This window comes from Ahaetulla prasina, chromosome 3 (assembly GCF_028640845.1).
Source record: "Ahaetulla prasina isolate Xishuangbanna chromosome 3, ASM2864084v1, whole genome shotgun sequence".
Lineage (NCBI taxonomy): Eukaryota > Metazoa > Chordata > Lepidosauria > Squamata > Colubridae > Ahaetulla > Ahaetulla prasina.
This window is the reverse complement of record NC_080541.1, coordinates 170,389,165-170,416,432: the sequence shown is the minus strand read 5'-3', so window position 1 is coordinate 170,416,432 and position 27,268 is coordinate 170,389,165. Positions and strand designations below refer to the sequence as shown.

Sequence of the window (27,268 nt, the reverse complement as noted above, 5' to 3'; positions counted from 1 at the left end):
CCTGATGACTCTCAGCTCTACTTTTCCATAATATTTGAATCAGAAAATGTTTTGCACCATTCTCATTGTATAACAAATGCAAAGGGGACAGAATTCAGGCTGAATTCTGGTAAGACAGAGACCACTGTGGTGTCTAAATACAAAAAATTTGGGGTGTGTATGTTCTAGATTAACCTCTCTACATAGAATAGATTAGAAGAATGACTCTAGATTTTTTCATTGAGAATTTTAAAAACTTATTATCTTAATTATTTATAATAAGTGTACTAACTTTGGTTAGTATACAGGTAGACCTCTACTTATGAACACAATTGTGTCCAAAATTTCTGTTGCTAAGCAAGACAGTTGTTAAGTGGATTTTGCCCCATTATATGACGTATCTACAATGTCCTACCTGTCATCTGCTACAATGTCCTATCTGTCAATGACTACTTCAGCTTTAACCACAACAATACATGAGCAAACAATAGATACAAACTTAAGGTAAACCTCTCCAAACTTGATTGCAGAAAATATGACTTCAGCAACAGAGTGGTCAATGCCTGGAATGTACCTGGCTCTGTGGTTTCCTCCCTCCAACCCCCCCAAACGTTAACCTTAGACTGTCTACTGTTGATCTCACCCCATTCCTAAGAGGTCTTTAAGCGCACCAGCGTGCCTACTGTCCCTGTCCTAATGTTCCTGTTGTGCCTCGTCCACTTTCCCCGCAGCCGGGCCCGTCTTATCTGCTTCCGAACGCTGAGGAATGTACTAGCATGCCTCCCGGCCCCAGCCCTGGCTCCATGCCCAGACAGGCCGAGGAAGAAGAAGTGCCTCCAGCCCCCAGCCCTGGCTCCATGCCCAGGCAAACGGAGCAACTAGACCCCTCCCCCTCCCCCACAGCATTGTGAGCCTGAGGAAGGTCAATTACCAACACCTGGAGACTGGAGTGACCCTCGCTTCAGGAGAATTGATAGGCGGTGTCAACAGAAGGAAGGGAGGGGCAGGCCTGGATAAGTGCTGAGTCATGGAGCCACACCCCATGGCCTATATAAAGGATCTGCTTTCTGGCATTCTCTGAGTCAGGCAAGGTCTACCTTATCTTGCTGAAGTCACTTCCTGACCTCCTGCCTGCCTTGAGAACTTTGCTAGGACTTTGGCAGAGCTGCAGAGGCACGCCTGATTCGGATTTCCCTGACCCGGCCGTCAGCGGAGGAGTGGGACACGACAGTTCCCTTTTATTTGCATCCATCTCATGTATTCATAATTATGTCTATACTTATATCCTGTTGTGACCCAGGTTCCTGGACCCAGACTCCTGGACTCGGATGATTCAGAAAATGAGGGAGAAGACCTGGCAAGCCCTGTTTCTCTTGAGCCCTCTCCCTCCCTGGCACCCACTCAAAGGGAGGGGCCGGCACGGCCTGATTCTCCCGGGCCTTCTTCTGATTTGGCAACGCCCCAAGAACAGTTTTGGAGGGACGCAAGATTACGAAGGCTTGATCGACGTGCGCAGCAGCGGAAGAGTTGGGACAAAGCCAAGTCATAATTGTCATGCAGTGACATCTGCAGAGACTATAAATAGGAGGCGGGACTTCCTGGTTTTTTGTCTCGGACAAAGCAATGAATTTGGCGCGAGCTAACTATTTCATGGAGGGAAGAATATATTCGTGAGTAATTCTGGCCTTATCTATAATTTCCTCGTTATCTCCAGAAACTTGGCAGGCCCGTGGGTAGACGTGGCCAGGACATGTATCTATGTAAATAAAAGGAAAAAAAAAGGAAGGCCTCTGACGGACTCTTTGCTGGGAGTATTGGGGGAAGGGAAACAGAACATTTTGTCCGAGACCTGACTAAAACATCTTCCACCAAAGATGGATCAGCAGCAGGTACAGCAGCAGTTAGAGCAGCTACGCGGCTAATCAACAGCTCCAGCAGCAAGTGGCTCACTTGGCAGGCCAACTTGCTGCCAGGAATGTGCCTGCAGCCCCCCATCCTCCCACTCCTCCTCCTCGCCGCAGTGCCCGATAACCGTGCGGATAAGTTTTCTGGGCAGCCTGAGATGTTCCCGACCTTCTTGGGACAGTGCCAGCTCTACATGGCTATGAGGCCAGAGGATTTCCCAGGCGACCGGGCTAAGGTGGCCTTCGTGATTAACCTTCTTTCCGGCTCGGCTGCTCGATGGGCCACGCCCTCTTGCTCCAGGACAGCCCCTGCTGGCGGACCAACAGCGTTTTGGCAGCACCTCGCACCATGTATGAGGACCCGTTCGAATGCTGGCGGCAACCAGGCGCCTTAAGGAACTCCGTCAAGGGAAACGCCCCCTGCAGGAGTACATCGCCGAATTTCGTCTTTTGTGCCAGGACTCTGACTGGAATGATGCAGCGCTGGTGGACGCGTTCAGGAGGGACTCTCAGAGGAATTGCAAGGCAGCTGGCCGCGTGGGCGCCGCGGACCCTCGACAACTTGGTGCCTTTGTCTCCGCCTCGATGCCCGTCTGCAACGGCGACCGTCCGTCGCACCCCGGGACCCTCCGTCGACATCTGCACCCCACTTCCTGCACCACCAGCACCCAGGGTCGCCCCACGTTTTGTAACCGCTGCGGAAGAGCCCATGGAGTTGGGAGCGGCCAGACCTCGCCTAACAGCCCAGGAGCGGAACCGGGCGCCAAGGGGATTGTGCCTGTACTGTGGGGAGCCCGCCACCGCGCTTCTTGCCCCAGAAAGCGGTGGGGCACGCACGCCGTCCCCGAATCACAGCGTGACCAATCGAAGCGGAGCAGGCCCGACCTCGGGAAACCCTAGGTCGGGCACGTACTAAGCCCCACTGGACGTTGCGGAAGTAGACTCTGGGCCCCTCGGCATCTGATTCTGGACACACGGATATGGTTGGGGAACCAGTCGGACGGGCTCCAGGCGCATGCGCTGGTGGACTCAGGGGCCACAACAAACTTTATGGACCAGGCCTTTGTGACCCAGTTTGCGGTCCCCGTGGTTCCGGTGGACCCTCCGATGCGGGTAGAGACAATTGATGGACGAGAACTGGTGTCCGGCCCCATTAAAGTCGCCACCCAGCCTTTGCGCCTGGCTATTGGGGACCATGAGGAGGCGATCCAGTTTTATGTCACGGCGGACCTTCATTTTCCCTTGGTCCTTGGGTTGGCCTGGCTTCGGACCCACGATCCTCAGGTGGCCTGGTCGCGGAACGCCATCTCTTTCCCGAGTCTGCAGTGCGTCGATCACATCCGCCACACCTGTGCTGGCCAGAACGTCCCCACCGCTGCCATCACCTTGCCTCCTGAGCTGACGGACTTCGCCGACGTGTTCAGCGAGAAGGAGGCGGACCGACTACCCGCGCCGGCCCCTCGATTGCCCGTGGACCTTCTGCCCAATGCACCACTGCCTGTGGGGCGCCTGTATTCCATGTCGGGCCGAGTTGGCCGCCCTCAGGGACTTCCTGGACAAAAACCTGGCCCGAGGGTTCATCCGGCCTTCAAAGTCCCCTCTCTCGGCCCCGGTCCTCTTTGTGAAGAAGAAGACAGGGGACTTGCGCCTATGCTGTGATTACCGCCGGCTAAACGCCATTACGGTGCGGAATCGCTACCCCCTGCCGCTCATCCCGGAGCTACTGGAAAGGTTGCGGGAGGCCACGATCTTCACCAAGCTCGATCTCCGGGGGGCCTACAACCTGGTGCGGATACGAGAAGGAGACGAATGGAAAACTGCATTCGGCACCCGATACGGACACTACGAATACACTGTCATGCCATTTGGGTTGACCAATGCTCCCGCCGTTTTTCAGCACTTCATGAACGACGTGTTCCGAGACATGTTGGATCGGTTCGTGGTTATCTACCTCGACGACATCCTGATTTACTCCCGGTCCAGGAAAGCCACCTTCGACACGCCAGTCTGGTTCTGCAACGCTTGGAGCAACAACTCAATGCGGCTGAGAAATGCGTCTTCTTCCGGACTTCCATAGAATTCCTCGGGCATATCATCTCGCCCGAGGGCATAGCCATGGACCCATGTAAAGTAGAAGCTTTGTGTAGCTGGGAAGCCCCTCGTCGGGTGAAGGATGTTCAGCGCCTACTGGGCTTCGCCAACTACTACCGGACCTTCATCCCGGGCTTCGCCACACTGACAGCTCCACTTACCCAGCTCCTCAGGAAGAAGATTGCATTCCGGTGGGGTCCCCCGCAGCAAGAAGCATTCACAGCCCTCAAGAAAGCCTTCGTCACGGAACCCGTCCTGAGGCATCCCGACCCGCTCCGGCCTTTTGTGGTGGAAACGGACGCGTCCAATGTGGCTCTGGGAGCGGTGCTGCTACAGGCTCCGGCGAATGGTGGCACACTTTTTCCCTGCGCTACTACTCCCGGAAACTCAACCCTTCCGAGCGCAACTACACTATCTGGGAAAAAGAGTTGCTGGCTATCAAGGCTGCATTCGAGGCTTGGCGACACCATCTGGAGGGGGCCCGACATCAGGTGGAGGTCCGAACGGACCATCGGAATCTCGAGCACCTCACCACAGCTCGGAAGTTAAACCAGCGGCAGATCCGGTGGTCGTTGTTTTGCCCGGTTCAACTTCGCGTGACCTACATTCCCAGCGGTCACAACCGGAGGGCGGATGCCCTGTCCCGCAAGCCAGAGTACCTCTCCGCCAGGACCCCTTCCTCCACGGACAGTGCTGCGGCAGAAGCCTTGGCGCAGCACGGAGCCAGTGGACTTGCGGGCCCAGGTGCGAGGCGCAGCGCCAGGACGCCTGGTCGCAGCAAAGGAGAGCGGAGGTGGGCCCCACGTCTCCTTGGACCTTGGAGGAGGACTTACTCAAGTTTGGGCGATTATATGTACCCACAGGACCACTCCGAGCCCTCGTCATGACCCAGTGCCACGACAACCCTGCAGCAGGACATTTTGGGTTCTTCAAGACCCTCCACCTGGTGACACGGACCTTTTGGTGGCCCAGTGCGGCATGATATACATGCCTACGTGACATCCTGCGTACCGTGCCGGCAAGCCAAGACCGCCACGGGGCCCCTCCGGCTCCTCCAACCCTTGCCGACACCCGACAGACCCTGGGGCGATCTCTATGGATTTCCTGACAGACCTGCCGCCGTCCTCTGGGTTCACCACGGTGCTGGTGGTGGTGGACATGCTCACCAAGATGGCACACTTCATCCCATGCCGCGGACTGCCCACAGCCGCAAAACGCCCGCCTCTTTCTGCAGCACATCTTCCGCCTCCATGGTCTACCGGACAGGGTGGTTTCAGACCGCTGAGTTCAGTTCACAGCCCGCTTCTGGAAGAGCCTGATGGCGCGTTGGAGGTGCAGGTATGTCTGTCGTCATCGCACCATCCGGAGACCGGCGGGGTACAGAGAAGGTCATCGGTATACTGGAACAGTATCTCCGTTGCTTCATCAACCAGCAACAGGACAACTGGGCGACTACCTGTCTCTGGCGGAGTTTGCTTTTAACAACTCTCAGCACACCTCTACTCAGATGACCCCGTTCTTTGCCAATGTGGGGTACCATCCGCGCTCTTCCTCTGGCACCACGGACTCTCCTGTTCCCGAACGCAGACCTTCCTGACGGAATTGCATGCGGTCCAACAGTTGGTACGTCAGCAGCTGAATCGGGCAAAGGAGGACTACAACGGTCCGCTGACCGCTCCCGACGGGCAACGCCCCGCTGGCAGTTGGAGACCGGTGTGGCTCTCCACCAAACACCTCCCGTCCGACCGGCGGTAAAGAAGTTGGACCACCGATTCATCGGCCCGTTCCCTGTCGAGGCAGTCATCAACCCGGTAGCCTACCGACTGACCTGCCACGATCCATGCGGATCCACCCGTTTTCACGGTCCCTTCTGGTTCCTGAGGCCACACCGAGTCCCCTTCGGTGCCCAACAGCACCCGTCACTGTCGCCGAGGCGGGTCGGAGGAATCTGAAGTCCACAGCGTCTGAGACTCTCGCTGGCTAAAGGGTCGTTTCCAATATTTGATCGCGTGGAAGGGATACGGGACTGATTTCTCCTGGGTAGATGCCTCCGGCGTTCATGCCCCTGACCTGGTGCAGGCCTTCCATGGGCAGAACCCAGCCCGGCCGCATCCCGATCGTCAGCCCGGGGAAGGGCCCTGCGGTGAGGATAGTGTTGTGACCCAGGTTCCTGGACCCAGACTCCTGGACTCGGATGATTCAGAAAATGAGGAGAAGACCTGGCAAGCCCTGCTTCTCTTGAGCCCTCTCCTCCTGGCACCCACTCAAAGGGAGGGGCCGGCACGCCTGATTCTCCCGGGCCTTCTTCTGATTTGGCAACGCCCCAAGAACAGTTTTGGAGGGACGCAAGATTACGAAGGCTTGATCGACGTGCGCAGCAGCGGAAGAGTTGGGACAAAGCCAAGTCATAATTGTCATGCAGTGACATCTGCAGAGACTATAAATAGGAGGCGGGACTTCCTGGTTTTTTGTCTCGGACAAAGCAATGAATTTGGCGCGAGCTAACTATTTCATGGAGGGAAGAATATATTCGTGAGTAATTCTGGCCTTATCTATAATTTCCTCGTTATCTCCAGAAACTTGGCAGGCCCGTGGGTAGACGTGGCCAGGACATGTATCTATGTAAATAAAAGGAAAAAAAAAGGAAGGCCTCTGACGGACTCTTTGCTGGGAGTATTGGGGGAAGGGAAACAGAACATATCCGTTATCTAATACATGCTTGATGAAATAAATAAAATAAATAAATAAAAACATATTGCCACATTTGTTCAGTGAATCGCTGCAGGTGTTAAGTTAGTAATACAGATGTTACATGAATCTGCTTCCCTAATGACTTTGCTTGTCAGAAGGTCTCAAAAGGTAATCACATGACCCTGGGACACTGCAACTGTCATAAATACGAGTTTTGCATATAAGACCCTAAATAATTTGAGATTAGCATTCCTGTCAGATTGCCTTCTATGATACAGATTGATACTGACTTTACTAAAGCCATGAAATGAAGTCTTGTTGCTTCTGTCACAACTGTCAGGTTGTAATCTTATGGTTAGACAGATGATCAGATTTCTTCAGAGTCATATCCACCTCATCCCAGCCACTTATGGAATGCTTTCTAAATAATTATACCAATGACCAGCAGAGATCTTAGCTATCACAAACCATTACCTGGCAGTGTAAGCTTTTTGTGATAGTGTAGGCTTTTCAGCTATTCTGATGCAGATAATCTCTACAGTTCTGCTTTGACCAAGTGAAGCATTGACAATAACCATATCGATATTACAACAGATAATTTAATATAATAATATTTACTTTAGATAGTAATGTATTTTCAGTTATAATCTTTAAAAGTAACAGAATTATTCACATATATTTCATTTATTTGAAGAATTATTGAATAGGAATATATGAACAAAAATATTTTCAACAATTCCTTTCAACAATACTATTCTTCATTTTTGTTTCATTTAAATAAGAATCAGATCTCAAATTTTCTCTCTATTTTCTGCTACAAAAGCAACATCACATACAAAGAAACTAAGACTTGCTCTTCTGTTAAAGCTGAATTTGAATAGAGATCCCTTTCCTTAGACAACAGTGAAAATTTTCCCAAATAAAGGACAAGATCTGCACTTACTCTTGGCTGTGAAGTGCTCTCAAATTAAATCAGTTTGAAGTGGTTTTCATTAAGATGGATTGAGTGTGGCATCGTGAGAAACACTTTATCAAATGCAGTGTTTTACTTAGTGATTAACTATATACCAGTTGATGAAGCTCCCCAAATCCTTCATAATCCCACCACTCCAATAAACATTTAATGAGCATATAAGTTCAAAAAGCCCAGCAGAGGATTTAAACTTTCAATCTTGTTTTTATTTACTCTTCCAACTCAATTTCTCACTTCAAGTTAAGAATGCTATTGCTTGAAGCTCATCTGTTGCCCTGGCAAAATTAAGTGCTCTACACATCAGGACAAAACATATAGGTTCAGATTACAGTTCTTGCAGAGATAGATAGATAGATAGATAGATAGATAGATAGATAGATAGATAGATAGATAGATAGATAGATAGATAGATAGATACTCTTTTTTAAAAAAGTTGCTAATCTTCAAAAATATTGTTAAGAAAACTTCTTCAGTAAAACTACAATCATAAGGACAATGAATAGTAATAAGGCAAATCCACGATTCAGCTATTTACTTTTTTAGTCTGTAATTGATATATTAATCTACAGAATAATAAATATCACACAGGGAATTAAGTATTCTCAAATATTTAATCCTTTTGGGAAGAAAAAAGTGTACATCATTTTTAATGATGCTTACAAATTTTTACAAAATGAATATACCAGTATGCTGTTAGAATGCATGCAATGATCAAAGTTGACATTTCTGTAATATCGCATTATATTTAAATATTTAGATTTTTTTATTGTATACAGTAAATAATTTTCCCTTGGATCTTCACAGTGGAATCATCACAATGCTTGCTTGTTAGATATTAAGACACTGAGTGATGAGAACAAAAACAAAAAAAGGATGCTGCTTGATACTGATTAGCCTTGCATAAGCATCTAAACTACACTGTGCATTATATGTAAATAAGTGTATTAATTCATTTATTATATGTAAGCTATTTTCTTGTGTATGAGCACCAGTTTGATGTAGGCATCAAGCTAAAAACTGGGAGATCATAACTTCTAGTTCTGCCTTAGCCACAAAGCCAACTGGGTGATCTAGAGTTTAGTCATTCTTTTGTAACTGAAGGAAGTTGGCAATGGCAAACCATTTCTGAAACACCTTACCAAGAAAACTACAGGGACTTGTCTAGGCAGTTGCCTAGAATCAAAAGCTGATTCCAAGGCACACACAAAAAATAATTTCATCAAATATGTAATTAAGACATTCTTAATTGCTTGCAACATAAAACATTTTGCTGTATAATATTGCACAACTTTGAACTTTCTCCTATGGTAATAATGAAACTCAGAATATTGATTTATTTATTATGCGGAAAAATTCGTAACTCACATCTCATTCTTCATTACAGTCTCAGAAAATATACTAGTATGCTTTCATTAGTAACTGCTTGGGAACACAAAACTGTTCTGTCTGCTACCTAATACTATTACTGGTATTCCTCCATTGAATGAAGACTCTTTATTCCAGCAAAAATCAAGCATTAGCTTTCAGAAAATTAGCTTTCACTTTTGCAGTCCTTTGCATTATTTGCCAGAGTGTTTCAATCATCTAGGATAGAATGCAGAAGAGAGTGGATTGGCCAAAAATGAATCCTTTCCAACCCTTGGCGAAGCTGCAGCCAGTTCAAAATGTTTTTTTGTTACTGAGTGAACATTACTCCATGTCCTAGTTTTCAGAAGAGACCTAGCAGTAGCAGTAGTATAAAACTCTAAACTTCATTAATATGGCAAAAATTTAGAAGTTATTTTTACACTGAGTTCCTTTGTCATCTGAATAATATAGAATTTGAAATGTACTTACATCTCTAGCTTTTCCATAGAAGGCTTCTTGAAAGGCAGCCTCTAAAGATCCAATAAAAAATACTGGATGGCAGTCACCATATCTGTTTCAGTCCAAAATGTTTCAGTTAGTAAATATAGTTTTTAATAACAAAAGACAATAGTATCCTTTTTCCAAAATCAAATATCCAAGACTTATTGTATCAATGCCTTAATGATAATTATATATCTAAATATTTGTATACATACATATACATTCACTGAAAATGTTTTTTTTTTAATTTCAAGTTAAATAACATTGTAAAATTGAGTACTGGAAAAAGGTGCTTCACTTTTATTCTTCATCATAAGGAAGGACTGACATTTTTAAAAATCTGAAATTGACATAGCTCCATTTAGGCATTCTCTTAATTCAGCACTTAGTGTAAGCTTTCATATTAAAGAACAGAATTATTTAATTGTTTAATTCTTTTCTCAAAGATAGTGGTAGACTTAACAAGGATAAACTTAATGGAAAATGCAGTTTATTTATTTTAAATTATTTTCTTTAATAGAACATACAGCCAATGTATGTATGCATTGCAAGTAAAAAAACAACAACAATTAAAAGATAATAAGATATAATGAAAATAGAATACAGGTAAAGACAAAAAGAAAACAGAAGCCTAAAACTATTTAATATCAGAGAACTGGTAACAAGATATCAGCATCAGGGGGGGGAAGTCTTTTACTTCTGATTGAAATAGCAGCCAATAAGAATTTAGCCTCTCTGTTTGCAATAAATGGGTTCTGATCCTGCAGGCAGCAAAGAGCTTCTCCCTCAGAGTAGAATTGAGTTATATTAAAAGTGGATATAAAAAGGTAGAGTGTACAATATCACAGAAGAGAAAGTGGGGGAAATTTGAAAGTACTCAAACTGCAAGGACATTCTCTTTACAAAAGGGATTTTCTACTTCCTACCCTCCAGTATTGATGTATCGAAGTTGTTGAAACGGGCTAAGCTAAAAGCCCTATGGTGTAGCAAAAAAAGCAAGACTGAATAGATACTTAGTAGGAACAAGTTGGTTCTGGTCTAATACATGCTGTGAGAATCACCAATAACTCCTACCATAGAGCCAACTGTCATGCTGCATTATAAATTCACTAGCAAGTTTCTGTCCTGACTTTCTCTAAAGCTAAAGAACTAAATCCAAGGAGAAACTACAGAAACTTAAGTTGGCAAAATATTTGTCTTCTCTTGTTAAGGGGAGTTGTCAAAGAGCATTAAGGGACCCAGTGAAGCAAAATTTTAACTACTAAGAGAAGTGACAAGTGAGGGCTGTTTCCTCAAGAAGAAGCATTCCTGATTCCACACATATCGGAGCATTTGAGATACAACATGAGACCTGAAAGAGAGTAGACAAAATCTTGGACTGGACAATATCTAAGGAAGATGTTATGGATGCATACTTATGAACTATTAAGCATCCGTGAAACAGGTTTAAGCTTTAAACAGCTTTATGGCAGCAGAGAGGCAATACTTTTAGAGCCCAATATTGCCTTGGTGCTATTACCAGCTTGTTACTAATTTGTTCCTGCCAGATTGTAGCCCTAGAATATAATGGTCAGATATTTAAAGGCAGAAGATTATTCAATGTGACTGTCATCAGTACAACAATGGTGTTTTCAATAGCTCTGTCCCTCTGAGAAAACCATAACTTTTAGCTTTAGAATAATTAACTGTTAACTTTTCCTCCCTACAAAAATCTGCCAGGCCCAGAGACTTCTAAGGGTAATCTGAGAGAGTGAAAGGATTGATGTAACATTTGTATAAAAGCAGCATCACAAAACATCTTGCTTTGAATTGGTGTGTTTGTGTGTGTGAAATTTTCTTAACCTGGGTGGTGGTATTTTCATGTAACATCTTGATTAGATAGAGAAGCCATTGATCTATAAAGATACCTGATAGTTTCTACAAAAGCATGTCACCTGAAATGGATTTCAATAAGGTTTACTTGGAACATCAGGATGGACTTAACAGTTGGCTTCTCTCATTAAGTAATACTGCCATAAATAGGCCTCTGGGGAGGAATAGGCTCCTATGGCTGATATTTGTTAGCAGATGAACTGAAGGATATTGACACCAGCTTTGGTGTGCCCAATGTTCTGGTCAGGAGAGTGGACAAAAAGTCTGTTGATTGCAGGTGAGCTTCAGTTAGATTTGCAGTTAGCTTCTAGGTACAGTCATACTTTAAAAGTCTCCTTTTGGTGCTAGAGGACTGCAAGAAATTGAGTCATCATCTATGTCAAGCCTTCTAACTTAAAGAGTAATTCTATTACTGGAAAACTTCTCATTCTTGAAACAAGAATGGGAATGCTGAAAAAAGGTGAACTATTTTCTGACCAGGATGACTTGGAAGACATGTAACTTTGTATTATGACTATTGTCTGTAACTGGCAGCAAAGAGTTGTCTTACAGTAAGGGTCTGCAAACTTGGCACCTTTAAGAGTTGTGGACCTTAACTCCCAGAATTCACCAGCCAGCATGGCTGGCTGAGGTATTCTGGAAATTGAAGTCCACAAGTCTTAAAGGTACCAAGTTTGGAGATCCCTGTCTTAGAGTGTAGCAAAAAGTGTCCTTAGAAGTCCATCTTGCTATATTAAGTATTATTAGCTAGGACAGTTAAAAGTAATTTTCTGTTTTTGTAAACAAGAAATGAGTCCACTTTCGCAGAGGGGACATCAAGGTAATCCTCTTTTTATGGCTGTCTGCCCCTTGAAAAGTAAAATATATTAGTGACTTGACTAGGAGGCAAGAAGATGAACTTTCTGTGATAGTGTGCTAATATAGTTCTTTAACTTTTCCCTCAAGTCCTCAGAAATATCTGCCTTGACTTAGAGAACTACATGTTACTCAGAAAATGTACATTTAAAAATTCGGGCAAAAGAGGATATTTCAAAGTGGCAAAATATGTATGTAGTTCATTGAAAATATATTTTTAAATGTTACTCAAACAAGTTTCTAAATATTCACATATTTGTTCTGCCCCTTTGTCAAATACATAAAATTAATCTGAATAACAGATCTTCAATATTAAATCTTCAAAACCAAAATAACAAAACCCTGAAACAATGCACTGCATGAGTCACATTACCTAAATAAACTTCCAAGTGATCTCTCTATTTATTTATATGACTGAATTTAGAGACCTCCCAACTTCCAACAACTCCGGGTGGCTCGAATTTCTAACAGTAGGAAATAATAAAAGGAAAGGGAGAAAAAAAAAGTCTTGTTCTGATAGAAAAATTCTTTTTAACTTGGCCAACCTGGAACGAGTAGAACATAAGTAGAACCTCCAAGAACACTGCAACCATGAAAAAAAATCATGAAATAGACTGTTGCTCAATTTCAATTTGAAAAATATCTTTCATTGTCTGTGCCAAGTATAGGAGACTGACACAAAAGCAGAATGTAAAGAGCTGGACTGTGGTTTCAGATCTTATTCCCATGCTGAAGTGTGTGACAGGGAAGCAAAACAAAAAATAATATATGGGAGGCTCAAACTGAAAATGAACTATATTTTAGATTTGCAAGTCATTTTCTCACAGAAAGGCAGTGGAACGTTCAGGTCTCTAGCTGATATTTTGTTACCTTATACAAACAAATATTGCACAAAATTTAAGCACAGTATATACATGTATTAGAATTCATTGGAAGAAGCTTGTTACTCCTATGTGTTTCATGCTAAAGGAAGCAATAATGATGATGATGATGATATATGTATATAGATTGTACTTAGTTATAAATCTAACCTTGAAGAAAATTCTGCTGTGAATTGTAATAAGGCATCTCCTTCATTTTCAGCATTTTCCGGCACTACAGAAGGAAAGGAAAATATTGCAAGTAAATATTAACATGCAGGTTTAAAATATTTCCTTTACCATTTAGCCAAATTTTATGTGAGCTCTATTTAACTACTATGTAAAATTGTTTAACGAAAAGAAGAAATCTTTTGGAACTATTCTTTGAAGATGAATCTATGAATACAATATTAATACTGTAGTGAATGAATTAATTCAATGTCAATACTACAATCTGAAAATACTAAGCAATTTATAGTGGCATAACTTGATACAATAACTAACTCCCCAGTAAGCAACTGAACTCAATTTAAGATGCTAATTATTAGCCTATAAGCAGAAAATGACTTATTAAAACGACTGAATCACTAAAATTCAAAATGCACATTAAGATTAACTGGGAAGGTCTCGCCTATAGTGGCTTCAGCTTATAGTGCAGGAGCCATGAGTTGAACAAGTCCTCTAGGACAAGTGTCCCAAATACAGCACATTCTCCAAGCGATAATTAACTGTCTTCTTTCAGAAACCAATTGAAAACATGACTGTTCATAGACATGGCCCTCAGATTACCTACGGCGTTTAAGCTACCCCTACCCCAACTATTTCCTTTCCTGGCTTTCAACCATCTTGCCTGATGAAAACTTATCAGAAACTTAAAATCTGCGCTATTGCTATTTTAAGGTATTATTTAGGTTACTTATACTTATACTTTTGTATACTGTTATAAAGTATTGTTAGCAACCCAGTATTTGGAATGAGTGGCACAAAAAATTAATAAATAAATATAAGTGGAATTAATTAACTAATCCTAATGTAAAACATTAGTAGACCTAAGATGTGTATTTCTTCTATTTTTAATACTATATTGTAATGATGTCATATTCAATTAAAATATATGTTTTAATGAGAAGACCGGCAGAACACAGGAGCTACTGAAATGTATTACAGCATCTTATGTTCTTGGGAAGACGGTGATGCAATTTCAGCTAAAGAACTGGCAGCTTTGATATCACCTTTTTGTGTATATAATAACAACAACAGAAGAGAAGAGAAAACTGAAGAAAATCACAAAATATAAAGACCTGAAAATAGAAATAGAACGATAATAGCAAAAAAAAATAATAATCAAACAGTACCAATAGTAAAAGGTGCATTGGATGTATCCGAAAACATCTGAAGCATCATTTGAACACCATTAACATTGACAACATCACTATCAGTCAGTTGCAAAATGCAGCTTTATTTGGAATAGCTTACATCAGGGGTGTCAAACTTGCGGCCCGCAGGCTGGATGCATCATGCACTGGCCACGCCCACCCCCATTTTAGCAAAGGAGGAAAAAGTTGTGATATGTCACATGACCACAATGTGACGATGCAAGTTTGACACCCCTGGCTTACATCATGCAACAATTCCTTTTACACACCATCAAACCTTGGGAAGGACATAATAATAAATACCAAAGCCAATCTAAACATCAGCCAGACTATATGACTAACCATAATAATAATTGTACTGGTGGACAAAAATGCCAAATCCAGTCTAAACATCTGACTGACTGTGCGACCAGCAATAACTGTGCTGGTAGAGTTGCTTGATGTACAGCATATAAATTTGCTACATAAATAAGCAAACAATACAATATAATGTAATACCATTACCCATAATTATTATTAATTTGTATTAAAAATGTGATACCCAATTAATAGGTAGCCTTTTAAGTCAACCAAAAGACTTTTCTAAAATGTCTATTTAATAGATTAACAGAATAAAAATTTCCGATACAGATAAAATTTGTTCAACAAAAATGTAAGTTTATCTGATTTAGCCTAATCTGTTAATAGCATTCAGTGAAATAATCATGATTATTCATGATTTTAACTATTTTTTGTTGTTAATGAAAGTTAATAGTTCCTGAAAATCTCATTCCATTTACTGGCTATTTGCCTAGAACACATTTATATAATTTGCAACTTCAATTCCCCTCTTTTTTAAAAAGCTAATTTTCTATAAAAAACAGATTGTATTCTCTATTATTTCTATTACATTGCCCCAAGAAAGTCACACTGTGTTCTCAAAAAAGCAACACATCAAAATCATTGATCATGAAAAAAAATCTGTTTTCTCTCCCCATCCCGTTTGTCCAAAGTTGGGCTTATACTATTGACAATACATAGTAATACTTACTCATTGGAGATTTTCTCAATGCAGATGATGCCATACCAAACATCTCTCCATCATCCACCCCAAATTCTGTAGCATCTTCAAAGTCATCTCCATCACTGTCACTAACCATATGTACATCTGTGCATTGCTAATTTAGTAAAATTGATAATAAACCAATTACTGAACAAATAAATGTCAACAATAAGTTTTCATAGTTAAATATCAAAGTCACCAAATTTTCATCCAAAATCTTGAAATAAAATTTCATTTTTATTTTCTAATAAGTATCTTTGAGAAAGAAGCATGAATAATTAGGGCGTGTCAATTTTTTCAACATCCAATTTCCGAACATTAGGTGTGCTCAAAAGTTGTGACATGTCTGGGGGCTTGTAAACATATTTTGGTTACTTTAATATAATTTAGATGTGCTTGGTAAGTAACTACTTAAATATCATAACTTTTTAACATTTTCATTTGTTTTTCAAAAATCAGTGCAAAGAATGTAAGAAATTTTAAGTTTAATTGCTTGTAGAGTGGATGTCTTCCTAAAAAAAGGAAGACATCCATCCTGACAGTGGAAGTAGAATAGTATATGCCCATGATGGCAAACCTGTGGCACACAGAGCTTTCTCTTTGGGCATGCACACCATCGCCCCAGCCCAGCTCCAATCACGTTTCTTCATCACGTTTCACTGAATCAATTCCAACTTCTTGCGAAAGAAAAAGATCTTGCGAAGTTGGAATTGATTGAGTGAACTTTTTCACTTTCGCGCTTCACAATGGGGGAGGTGAGGTCCCGTCCTCCTCCTGAACCCCATTATGACACGGAGCTACAATGCGACCCTGTCGCGGCAGAGGGATGAAAGAGCTGTCACCCTGTCATGGTGGTGGCGATGGCCAGAGCCTTAGTGTGGGAGCAAAGTGTCCCTGTACTTGCTTTTGCGCGACAACAGCATTCTGCCTTCATCGCGGTACATTTGCTATTGCTACCAGCAAAAAGGACTGGGAGAGAATAGTGGGGGTGGATATTTTGGGGTGGGGGCCATCCCCCAAGCCTGGTCTTCCTCCTCCCTGGTCAGTGGAGCCAAGAAAAAGAAGGGAGCAGCATAGGGAAGCACTCCCCTCCTCCAGCTGAGTGCTGAGCACAAAAGCCCAGTGGGGTGGCCCAACAGAAGTGCCCTCATTGGTGAGTCAGACGGTGGAGAGGCCTGGCCTGTCTCTCACAGTGGGACACTGTTCAGTACCTCCAGACATGAGCTGCCACCTTTGAAATGTGTCGCACCTTTGAGGAAGCCAGGCAGCTAGGGCCGTGAGGGGGGCAGCGGAGGTATCAGGGCTATTCCCCTCCACCTCAGCAAGCCAGGCCTGGAGGAGCACAGAGAATTGTGGGCCGAGTACCAGAGGTTCAGAAGATGTGCTCCCATGTCGCCCCAACACACATTTCCAGCGCATGCTCCTCTGTCGTGAAGTGAGATTGAGGGGTGTGTGTGTGTAGGAAGAAGGGTAGTTTGTCTTTTAGGAGAAGAAGCCCAGCTGGCTTTCCTTTTGCCATGGGGGGGGGAATTCCTTGCTCTTCCGGGTTCCGACACACCAGCCAGCTGGTCTTCGTGTGCACAGGAGCACCAGAAAGTGGAAGAGAAGCTCCCAGTTCCCAGAGCGCACATGCATGCCGGCTAGCTGGTCCAGGTGTGCCAGGGAACTGCTCTTCCAGTTCCCGCACTCCCATTTCAGCACTTGGTGCCGAAAAGGTTCACCAACACTGGGATAGACCAATAGAGGAAAATAGGATTTTTAAGGGATTCTGTTTAATAGGACCTTAATTTTAAAATCATAATCCATATTCTCAATTGGGCTCAGCAACAAATCGATACCAATCTATATCTTCCAAAGCCAATGGACAGAAAGAGAGAGAGAATTTTAGCAATTATGTTTTCTTTACATAATAAAGAAATATTATTACACTAATGTCTTATTCTTTAGTTTCATTTTAACATATTCCTTATCAAATAAAATCAACCAGCAGACATTATGCCATAAGATCAAAAGTAGGGCAGAAATTAGACATATAATGTCATTTTCAACAAAACTTTAGTAAAAATTTATTTGCCAATTGTGTGGGAAGAAGGAGTTGTCCTACCTCTTCTGATTGTTCTCTAGTTTGTGCTGGTGAAGACCTTCTTCCAACTGTAAGTCGATGGCAAGGATATGAGATTCCTGAGGCTGCTAAAGTAATCTAAACAGAAGACATATATTACTGAATTATCCATCAGAGTTTGTTAAGCATCGAAAATCAAACTGGAATAAATACCAAGATGCATTCTTTTTTTAAAAAATAAGAGCATTTTCAATTCTCTCCTTTTCATGGAGTGACCATATGAATCTAGATGAGAAGAAAAAAGTTCAAAAATTGATAGCAATTTAAAACTAATGGACTTGCCAGCAGGGGTGAAATGCTCCTGGTTCGGACCGGATCTTCTGATTCGGTAGCAATGGCGGGTGGTGGTTCAGAGAACCGGTAGCAAAAATCCCTGCCCGTCTCCCCAGCTGAGCCGCGCGATCATCAGAGGTTGTTTTTTTTAACTTTTAAAAAGTTAAAAGTTAACTTTTTAACTCTTTTAACTCTTCGGCCAAAAAAATGCTTTTAAAAGTAAAAAAAAAAGCCTCTGATGATCGCGTGGCTCATGGCTTCGGCCGAAGAGGTTGTTAAAAAAAAAAGCTTTTAAAAGGCTCCTCTGTCGATCCCAGCTGAGTTGCCCGATTGCCAGAACCCTTTAAAAAGCATGTTTTCTACAAGCTCTTTGGTCGAAGAGGTTGTAAAAAAATGCTTTTAAAAGTAAAAAAAAAAAAGGTTGGCCACACCCACCCAGTCACATTACACCCTCCCAAGCCACGCCCACAGAACTGGTAGTAACAAATTTTACATTTCACCCCTGCTTGCCAGTAATTATAACATAAATAATTATAGCAGTTAAGAATATTACGGATGCTGTTAAGAAAAATCAAGCTTTTTGATAGTGTGTGCCATACCATGTTTACTCATCAAACAGATGGCAAGGATGAAGGAGAACTCAGACACAAAACAGGTTATTTAGAAAACAAACACAGGGCTAGTCCAAAAGGACTCAAATGCCTATATACCAATGCCCAAAGCATGAAGAACAAACAGGGTGAACTAGAAAACCAAGTACATGAGGGCAGATATGATATTATTGCCACTATGGAAACTTAGTGGGATGAAACCCATGAATGGACAGCTACAGGTATTTAAAATTGTTTGAAAGAAACAGAACTAATAAAAGAGGAAATGGAGTTGCGCTATATATATTTAAAAAATAACTATATCTCTACAGAAATACAGCAGAACAATGATGAAACCATCTTGAATGCATTTAGATCAATATAAAAGGAAAAAAGAATGACATTGCCATAAGTGTATACCACACAAGCCACCCAACCAACCAGAAAAAATAAACAAACTTTTTTGCTAGTCAGTTAATTAAGGTATATAGGAAGCACACCACAATAGCAATGGGGGATTTGAACTATCCTGACATCAACTGGAAGACAAACTTTGCACCTAGTGGAAGGTCAAACAGATTTCTGACAAACCTAGCAGAAAACTTTGTCTCCCAAAAGGTAGTGAAAAGAACTTATTAGATGGTCAGTCATACCAGATTTAATTCTCACTAATAGAAACGAAGGCGTTGAAGTACAGGAACCTTGGGGGGAGTGGTCATGCAATATTGGAATTCAACATTATACAAGCACAAGCAATAGAGCAAAGTCAAACTAGAGTCTTGGATTTCAAGAGAGTTGATTTCAATAAATCCAGGTAAAGGATTCCATGGATGAGAATCCCCAAAGGGAAAACAACCCAAAAAACTTGGGAACATTGAAAAGCTAGATTATGAAATCCCACTGTAGCACAATTCAATGAAGAAGGAAATAAGAGATCTCAAAAGAAACCAGAATGGCTGCACAAAGAACTCTCTGATAAACTGAAAGACAAACTGACAAGTACAAAAATGGAAAGATGGGCACATAATTAAGCAAATAACCTGAACCTGCAAAGATGAAGTCAAAAAAGCTAAGACTCAAAATAAATTAAGGGTTGCAACAAAAATAAAAAATAACAACAAAAAAGGTTCTCCCAACGTGTAAAAACAGGAAAAAAGCCAAGGAAACAATTAATTTCTCCATTAATGGGAGAAAATGGCAAGAAGGTGATGAGAGCAGGGACAAAGCATTTTTTTGCATCTGTCTTTACGCAAAAGGAAAAAAATAGTTAAACCTATCCAAAAACAAAACAAAACACCCTATCAGCCTGAGAAGATACTTGAGAAGATCCTGAAAAAGATGATCAAGCAACAAATTTGTGAATACCTAAAGGCAAACAAAATCATAACCAGAAGCCAACATAGGTTTGTCAAAAACAGATCAAATTAAGCAAATCTTATTGCATTCTTTGACAAAGTGACAAAATTAGTGGACCAGCAAAATGTTGTGGATATAATTTACTTGGACTTTAGTAAAGCATTTGACACAATCTATTACTTGATAAATGTTAGATAGCATCACCACCAGATGGATTTGCAGCTGGCTGACCAACAACACTCAATGTATAGTCCTCAATGGAATTGCATCTACATGGAGGGAAGTATGCTGAGGTATCCCAAGGTTCTGTCTTAGGGCAGTACTCTTTAATATTTCCATCAAAGATTTAGATGAGGAGATAGAAGAGGAACATATCAAATTTACAGATGATACCAAGCAGGCACAAATAGCCAACACTCCAGAAGATAGGTTCAAGACACAAAAGGATCTTGACAGACTTGAACACTGGGCCCAATCTAACAAAATGAAATTCAAGGGTGAGAAAAGTGAGATTCTAAATTTAGGCAAGAAAAACGAAATTCACAGATATAGAATAGGTCAATGATGGCTAACCTTTTCCGGACTGAGTGTCCAAAGTGCACGCATGTGCATGCATGCGAGTCCGAACCCCCAAAATGCAATGCGCATGCACCCCCATACATGTCCTGCCCCCATACATGCGCATGCCCCCATATGCGCCCCCATGCATGCATGCACAACCCCGCACACACTCCATCCCCCATGCATATCTCCTCTGCACGTGCCCCGCGTATGCACAGCAGAGACCCGATGACCAGGTGGCCGGCAGGAGGTACGTGCGCATGTGCGGCAGAACTGAACTGGGGTGACGGCTCACGTGCTTACAGAGAGGGTGCTGTGTGCCACCTGTGGCACGCATGACATAGTTTTACTCTCACAGGAATAGGTGATACCTGGCTCAATAGTAATAATCGCAAGAGGGATATTGGAGACCTAATGTACAATTACTTAAATATCAACCAGTAGTGTGCTATATGCCAAAAAAACAATGCAATCCTAGGCTGCATTAACAGAGGGAAAGAATCAAAATCACGTGAAGTATTAATACCACTTTATAATGCCATGGTAAGACAATACTTAAAATATTGCATCCAGTTTTAGTCACCATGATACAAAAAAGATGTTGAGATTCTAGAAATAGTGCAGAGAAGAGCAACAATTAGAGGACTGGAGGCTAAAACATATGAAGAACACTTACAGTAACTGGGTATGTCTAGTTTAATAAAAAGAAGATCATGATAGCAGTGTTCCAATATCTAAGGAACCGCCACCAAGAAGAAGGGGTCAACCTATTCTCCAAACACCTGAAAGCAAGACAAGCTGCACTGGGTAGAAACTTAATCAAGGAGAAACAATTTAGAATTATGGAGAAATTTAATGACACTTAGAACAATTAAAGAGAGGAATGATATGCTTCCAGAACTTGTGTGTTCCAACACTGGAGGTTTTTAAGAAGAGATTGGACAACCATTTGTTTCAAATGGTACAGGTAGGCCTTGACTTACCATTCAAAAATACAGTGGCACTGAAAAAAGTGACATGATCATTATGACCGTTGCAACATCTCCATGGTTATGTGATTTAAATTCAAATGCTTGTTAACTGACTCACATTTATCACAGTTGCTGTGTCCTGGGGTCATGTGACCACCTTTTGCTTGTCTTCTGACAAGCAAAGTCAGTGTGGAAACCAGGTTCACCCAACAACCATATTACTAATTTAACAACTGCAGTGATTCACTTAATAAATGTGAATCACTGCAGTCGTGAAATGGGACAAAAAGTGAGGTAACAATTTTTTTCACTTAACGACATAAATTTTGGGCTCAATTGTGGTCGTAAGTTGAGGACCACCAGTGTACGCTTTTTGCTTGCGAAGGGGGCTGGACTAGAAGACATTTAAGGTCCCTTCCAAATATGTTATTCTGGTATTCTGTTAGGATACAGGAAAGGTACAACGGGATGGGATAAAAGTACAGAATTGAACAGAATTAGTGGTGATGTTTTAAAGCTCTTATCAGGGGAAAATATCTAGATACTTCAGAAATGTGAATAATTTGTGACCCTATAATCACTGTACACCACCCTATGGATAGGAAAAAAGACTCACAGCTTTAAAAAAAGATTAAAGTGTAGTTCTGTTCATCTTGTTGTTATTACTTGTGAAATTGTGTCCAACCCAACTAACAACATCATCTGTTCATCTACTAATAAATATAACTGGTTTCAGAAGGTAAAGCTGGAAGCTGGAAGTTTGATGAGAATGAGCTGAAATAAATTCTGAAAAAAAATAACTTGCAATTATTCAATATTTATTGTATCTTTTTCTATTTCTTTGACACTCAAATGAATATATAACTGTCTTAAGATATCTCCCCTGTTCCCTACCATGTAAATATGGGTATATAGCCTTCTTGGTTAATAAGTTGCTCTGCAATCAAGTTCCTCCAGGTAAAAATGCACGTATTATTGAAAATGAAGACATCAAAAATGAATTGTACTATGTCAAAAATCAATTTATTACACTAACTCTTTAAAATTGATTAATTTTTGCATTTAAAACATGGAAAATGTTCTATCTTCCACGTCAATCTAGTATGTAGTCCAAAGCCTAGCAAATATATTGGGAAAAATTCCTTTTTATTCAAGGTATTTTCAATCACTTACATGCTAGAACTCATAAAAGCCTTAATTTTCTTCAGGTTAAAGGAAGCTGATTAAGTAAAATAAAATAAAATAAATAATAAGTGTGCTAGCTAACCAAGTGAGTGTTGACCTGCCTGGACTAGCCTGCTGACACATTCTTGTAGCAAGGTTAAATAACAATTTAGTCACAATTTTAAAATCACAGAGTTAAAAGGAAATGACTATTTTTGAATAAATGAAATATTAATGCAGACATTTATGTCAAGCTCAATTATCAGTGAAACTCTTCCATACCTAACACAGAATCTACACTCGCTTTTGCAATAGTGACACTGCTATTTTCATCATGTTTTGTTCAGTATGTTGTTGGGTTCAAGTATAGAAAAATAAATTCATGTGAAATTTTGCCTATATAGCTAAATATATCCAAACATTTTAAGTAGCATGCTAAAAGTGACCAATGTGAACACATTTAAGTACACTTGTCATTGTGATTAAGTAATTAGAGCCAAAATCTCACAATGAATAGCTTCTAATTTTCACTGGCTTTATCCAGATTTAGGAATGCTTAACAGAATAGAGCTTAAATGACTAAGTATTATCAAACTGAGACTTACTCTATCTTTAAAAAGTAAGAACATTTAAGAAAAGACAGACAAGTGAACATGGTGCTGGTCATTTGATGCTCTTTTGTTCCATAAGATCAATAGGTTTTTAGATAAAAAACAGAATATTCTTTTCTCTTTTTTATTCATATCTTACAAGATATGGAATTGGGAAGAGGAATCAGCATGAATCATCCCTATATGGTCAAATGTGAGTTTCAACTACTAGAATCTTGAAACCAACAGCGTAATCAGTAAGCATTTTTAGATTAAAAGGTTATACAACTGAAGGGGGAAAGCCAACATGGCATTTAATATTAGTGAAAATTAAGATATCAGAGCTATTACGTTTTTATATCCCTGTGTCTGCAATATTAACATTTCAATTTTATACATTTTTAACACTTTAATCCATTAATGAATTTAATAGTTATCACTATCACTGCCAAAATAGCTGTTGTTAAAAAATAACAACATTCAAAGGAAACTATGAATTAAAAGAACCCTTCCCACCCCAATAAAACAAGACTAGATACAAACAACAATCCTTCATACTGCCTAAGTTTACCAGTGATTGATAAAACTTTTTAACTGCCACTGAAATCAATCCTGATTTTTTTACTCCAATAAATGTTTGCATGTAAACCACCTGTTTACATGCATGAACAGACATGTATCTATGTACAATGGCTAGAGGCCACACTACAAATAAGGGAAGTATTAAAGTAACATTAATTGAATTATTAAATATAATTAAAAGTAATTATCTGTAAAAATAAAACGATAGATATTTTATCTAAAAATCCAGCCATAATACATTTTTTAACACTCAAAATCTCTCTATCAGAGATTGAGACACTATGGAATTCTGAAATCAACAGGCATAAATCTTTATAAATCATATTGAGTTTTAGAGAGTTTCTGCAAAGGAAAATATCTTCATCCAGGAAGACTTCACCAACTGAGTTTTTGGAATTTCCTGATGTATTGTTGTAGAGAAACACTGTAGATAAAGAAGGATCTCCCGCGCAGATATGAACCCTCCACTCATGCAGGGCTTCAAAATGAAAGTAATCTAATCTGATTTCACCACTTTCATCTCTTGTCTATTTATTTGCTATCTATAGTACAGTACCTTTACAGTTACCATATCCTCAACACATTTAAGGGGATGCCCATCTCAACTCATAGGTAATTATGGAGGGAGAAAAATAAAAACATAATCCTCTAGAAAGTATTAAGATTAAAAAGAACAAATGAAAACTAATACCAATTATTTCTGCAAAAGAAAGAATTCCGACTGATGCCCTAATTAAATCATGAGCCTCGAGCCAAGCTTCAAAACAAATCCAGTTATTTATTAATAGTTTCATGTTGGCATGTTCCAAGTGAAGCCAACTCTGACCTCACTTAATTTACATCCCAGCTCTGACCCTGTTTCCACCCTCCCCCTAAGGTGTGTCATCATCAGTCACATTCCCCAATGAAGCAATTTCATGGATTGTCAAGATCACTCCCCTCCAGCCACTATGGGTAACCACGGAGATGGCCTTGACAGAGAGATGGCTGGAATGTGCTTTTTGTTTTGACTGAAGTGGTCCTTCGCTGCAGCTGCAAAGTTCATTTTTCCATCCCCCTTACCTATGGGAACTTGAGAGCAGGCCGGGGTGCTTTGCGAGTTGACACTTTAATGGTAGTGATTTATTTATTTATTGTGGTTTTATTATTTATGCACTTATAAAGGACAGCCTCATGGGCCAGGTCTAAGCACCCCGTGGGCCGAATCCAACCCCCTGGCCTTAAGTTTGACACCCCTGCCATAGTATATTCCAACGTGTTATAATATAATATAAAATAAGAAGGTTCAAATCTAAGCTAATAATATTACGTTCTATATAATCCATATACTCTAACAGGTAATCATTTGCTTATTTGTTTGTTTTAAAGCAACTTCACAAGGACCTCTGAAAAAGGAGACTTTTAGTGCTTTTTTTAAACATTGAGCCAATTACATGCACTATCCCAGAGGGAACTAATTCCAAAGAATCAGAGCCAGATGAAAAAAAAGCTCTTAATCATGATATAGCTGTTGTAGGAAGCAGTAGAATCAAATACACTTTGCCTGATAATCAGGTCAAGTTCATATGAAACACCATGTCTTATGTGCCCATTGGCAGGGTACAATGTGTCATCACAGCATTTTGTTTTCGTATTTTCTCAAATTGCCAACCAACTTAATGATCCGTGGTCAAAAAAGATTTGAGCAAAATAAGGAAGGTTTGTACGAACAGCAGTATTCTGGATGCAAATCAAGGAGTGGAGCAGTCAACAGGCTGCTATGACTGCCATCAGGAGGGAGGGAGGGAGGGAGGGAGAGAGGGAGATTGCATTTTGTACATTTTGATAATTCATCACTAGTTTTTAAAAGCTGAACTAATAAAAGAGTAGTTGGCTGTATTTCGAAATAATAATCATTTCTAGATTGTTCATTCAAGAATGAAGCTAATCTCCAGCAGGGCTAACATAGACCTTTTCCTTCTCTAGGTCAGTTGCTTTTCCTAAGTACAACGTCTTACCAAAATTCAGCAACTGTCTTTTTTGTAAAGATGGCTTATTTAAGCAAAACCTTAATTATAACCTTGTGTTTCAGTGTGTTTGATCACAACCTTAAACTGTGATAACCGAAACAGAAAATGAAAACTTGTAATCATTTCAGTGGAGAATCAGAGAGGATGATGGGAGAAGGGGGTAAGAATGCTGAGTGGGAACACTAAAACTCTCAAAAAACAGGAAATTCTATTGAATTTTTTACAAAATTAACCAAAAAATGTCATATATGTGCAGTGATTATTTCATTTTTCTTTAAAAGTTTGTAGTGTTTCTACAATTAGCATAATGCTTTAAAACCAACTAGTTTGATCTTTCCACAAGAAATGAACTTATTTCTATTATGAAAAAAATGTACATATAACATCAGGCATTAAATTTTATTTTTAAACAATAACTGAATGCCACCCCCCAAATCACTAGAGTGGAGTGTGTTCACGTTCCACCAGCACCAATGCATACTTTATCCTCTCATAAAGTGCTGCTGAGATAATTACTGCTGACAGATTTATTCAAGGTTCATTTCACTTTTTCTCTAGTTTTGCTCTAGTTAGAAGTGCAACAGAGCCCATGGGAAGATCCACCCCTCACACCTGTTAAGTTTCTTCATGTTACTAGGGCCAGTTTGGACATGTCACTTCGAATTAGCATTGTACAAACGCACTAAGTGTGACAATTACTTATCACAGGTTTAACTTATAGGAAAGAGAGAAGAAGAAAAGTTTCTAATTCAAGCCCAAGAACAGTGTCCAAATACGAAATTTAAATCCTTTAATACAGGTTGAAGAAATTCCCTCTGAAACTTAGGAAAGAGTTCCCATGGCAGAAATCCTAAACAAAGATCAAAATTAATATAAAGAACTAATCCTGTGCTTTTAAATGAAATGAATATTTTCTTTGGGCATTCATAAATATTCTGTTACATTTCCTGGCATTATTATTCTAATTTACTGATTTTATAATAGAGACAGAAATGTGCATGCATGAGCACACACATATACACAAATAGATACATAGATAAATACACAAACTCATATTCTGCAGACTGCCATATATTTACTGAGAAGGTATCTGAAGGATATGGATATTCTGTAAGGGAGATGTTGTTATCATCCTTTGTAGTAGGGGGAGATGTTTCTGTATGGGGGAGAATAGTCTGAAGCTGAATCTTAGTAACACAGTTGTTGAATGCTCTCTAATGTCATGAAGTCTGCTTCCTCATTATCACCCATCTAGATTACTGCAGGGCACATTACATGGAGGTTGCCCTTAAACATTAGTCAAAAACTGTGATTGGTCCAGAATGTATGTGTGTGTCCTGATCTCATCATCAGGAACATATGATTCTGTAGATCCTGCACTGGCTATTAACAAGTTCCTGTATACAATGGAATGTGCTAGTTTTGATCTTTATGGCTTGTTACTTGTGTACCTACAGGATCATTTGCTCCAACCAATATTGGCTTGACCTTAGAACAACTAGTTCTATCCCACCTTTTTTAGAGCTTGAGAGATTGAAGCTAGAAGGTGCTCCTTCTCT

At 40.7% G+C, this 27,268-nt stretch overlaps 1 protein-coding gene across 1 annotated transcript in view; it reads right to left on the bottom strand.

Annotated features, from left to right (window-relative positions):
* FAF1 (Fas associated factor 1) overlaps positions 1-27,268 on the bottom strand; it is a 214,097-nt gene that overhangs the window by 73,577 nt on the left and 113,252 nt on the right. Inside the window, exons 9-12 of the mRNA XM_058175963.1 lie at positions 17,596-17,691; positions 15,480-15,606; positions 13,245-13,308; positions 9,475-9,556 (exon numbers count right to left, since the gene is read on the bottom strand). Of these exons, the coding sequence (XP_058031946.1) occupies positions 9,475-9,556; positions 13,245-13,308; positions 15,480-15,606; positions 17,596-17,691 (369 nt within the window). The remainder of the gene's footprint in view (positions 1-9,474; positions 9,557-13,244; positions 13,309-15,479; positions 15,607-17,595; positions 17,692-27,268) is intronic.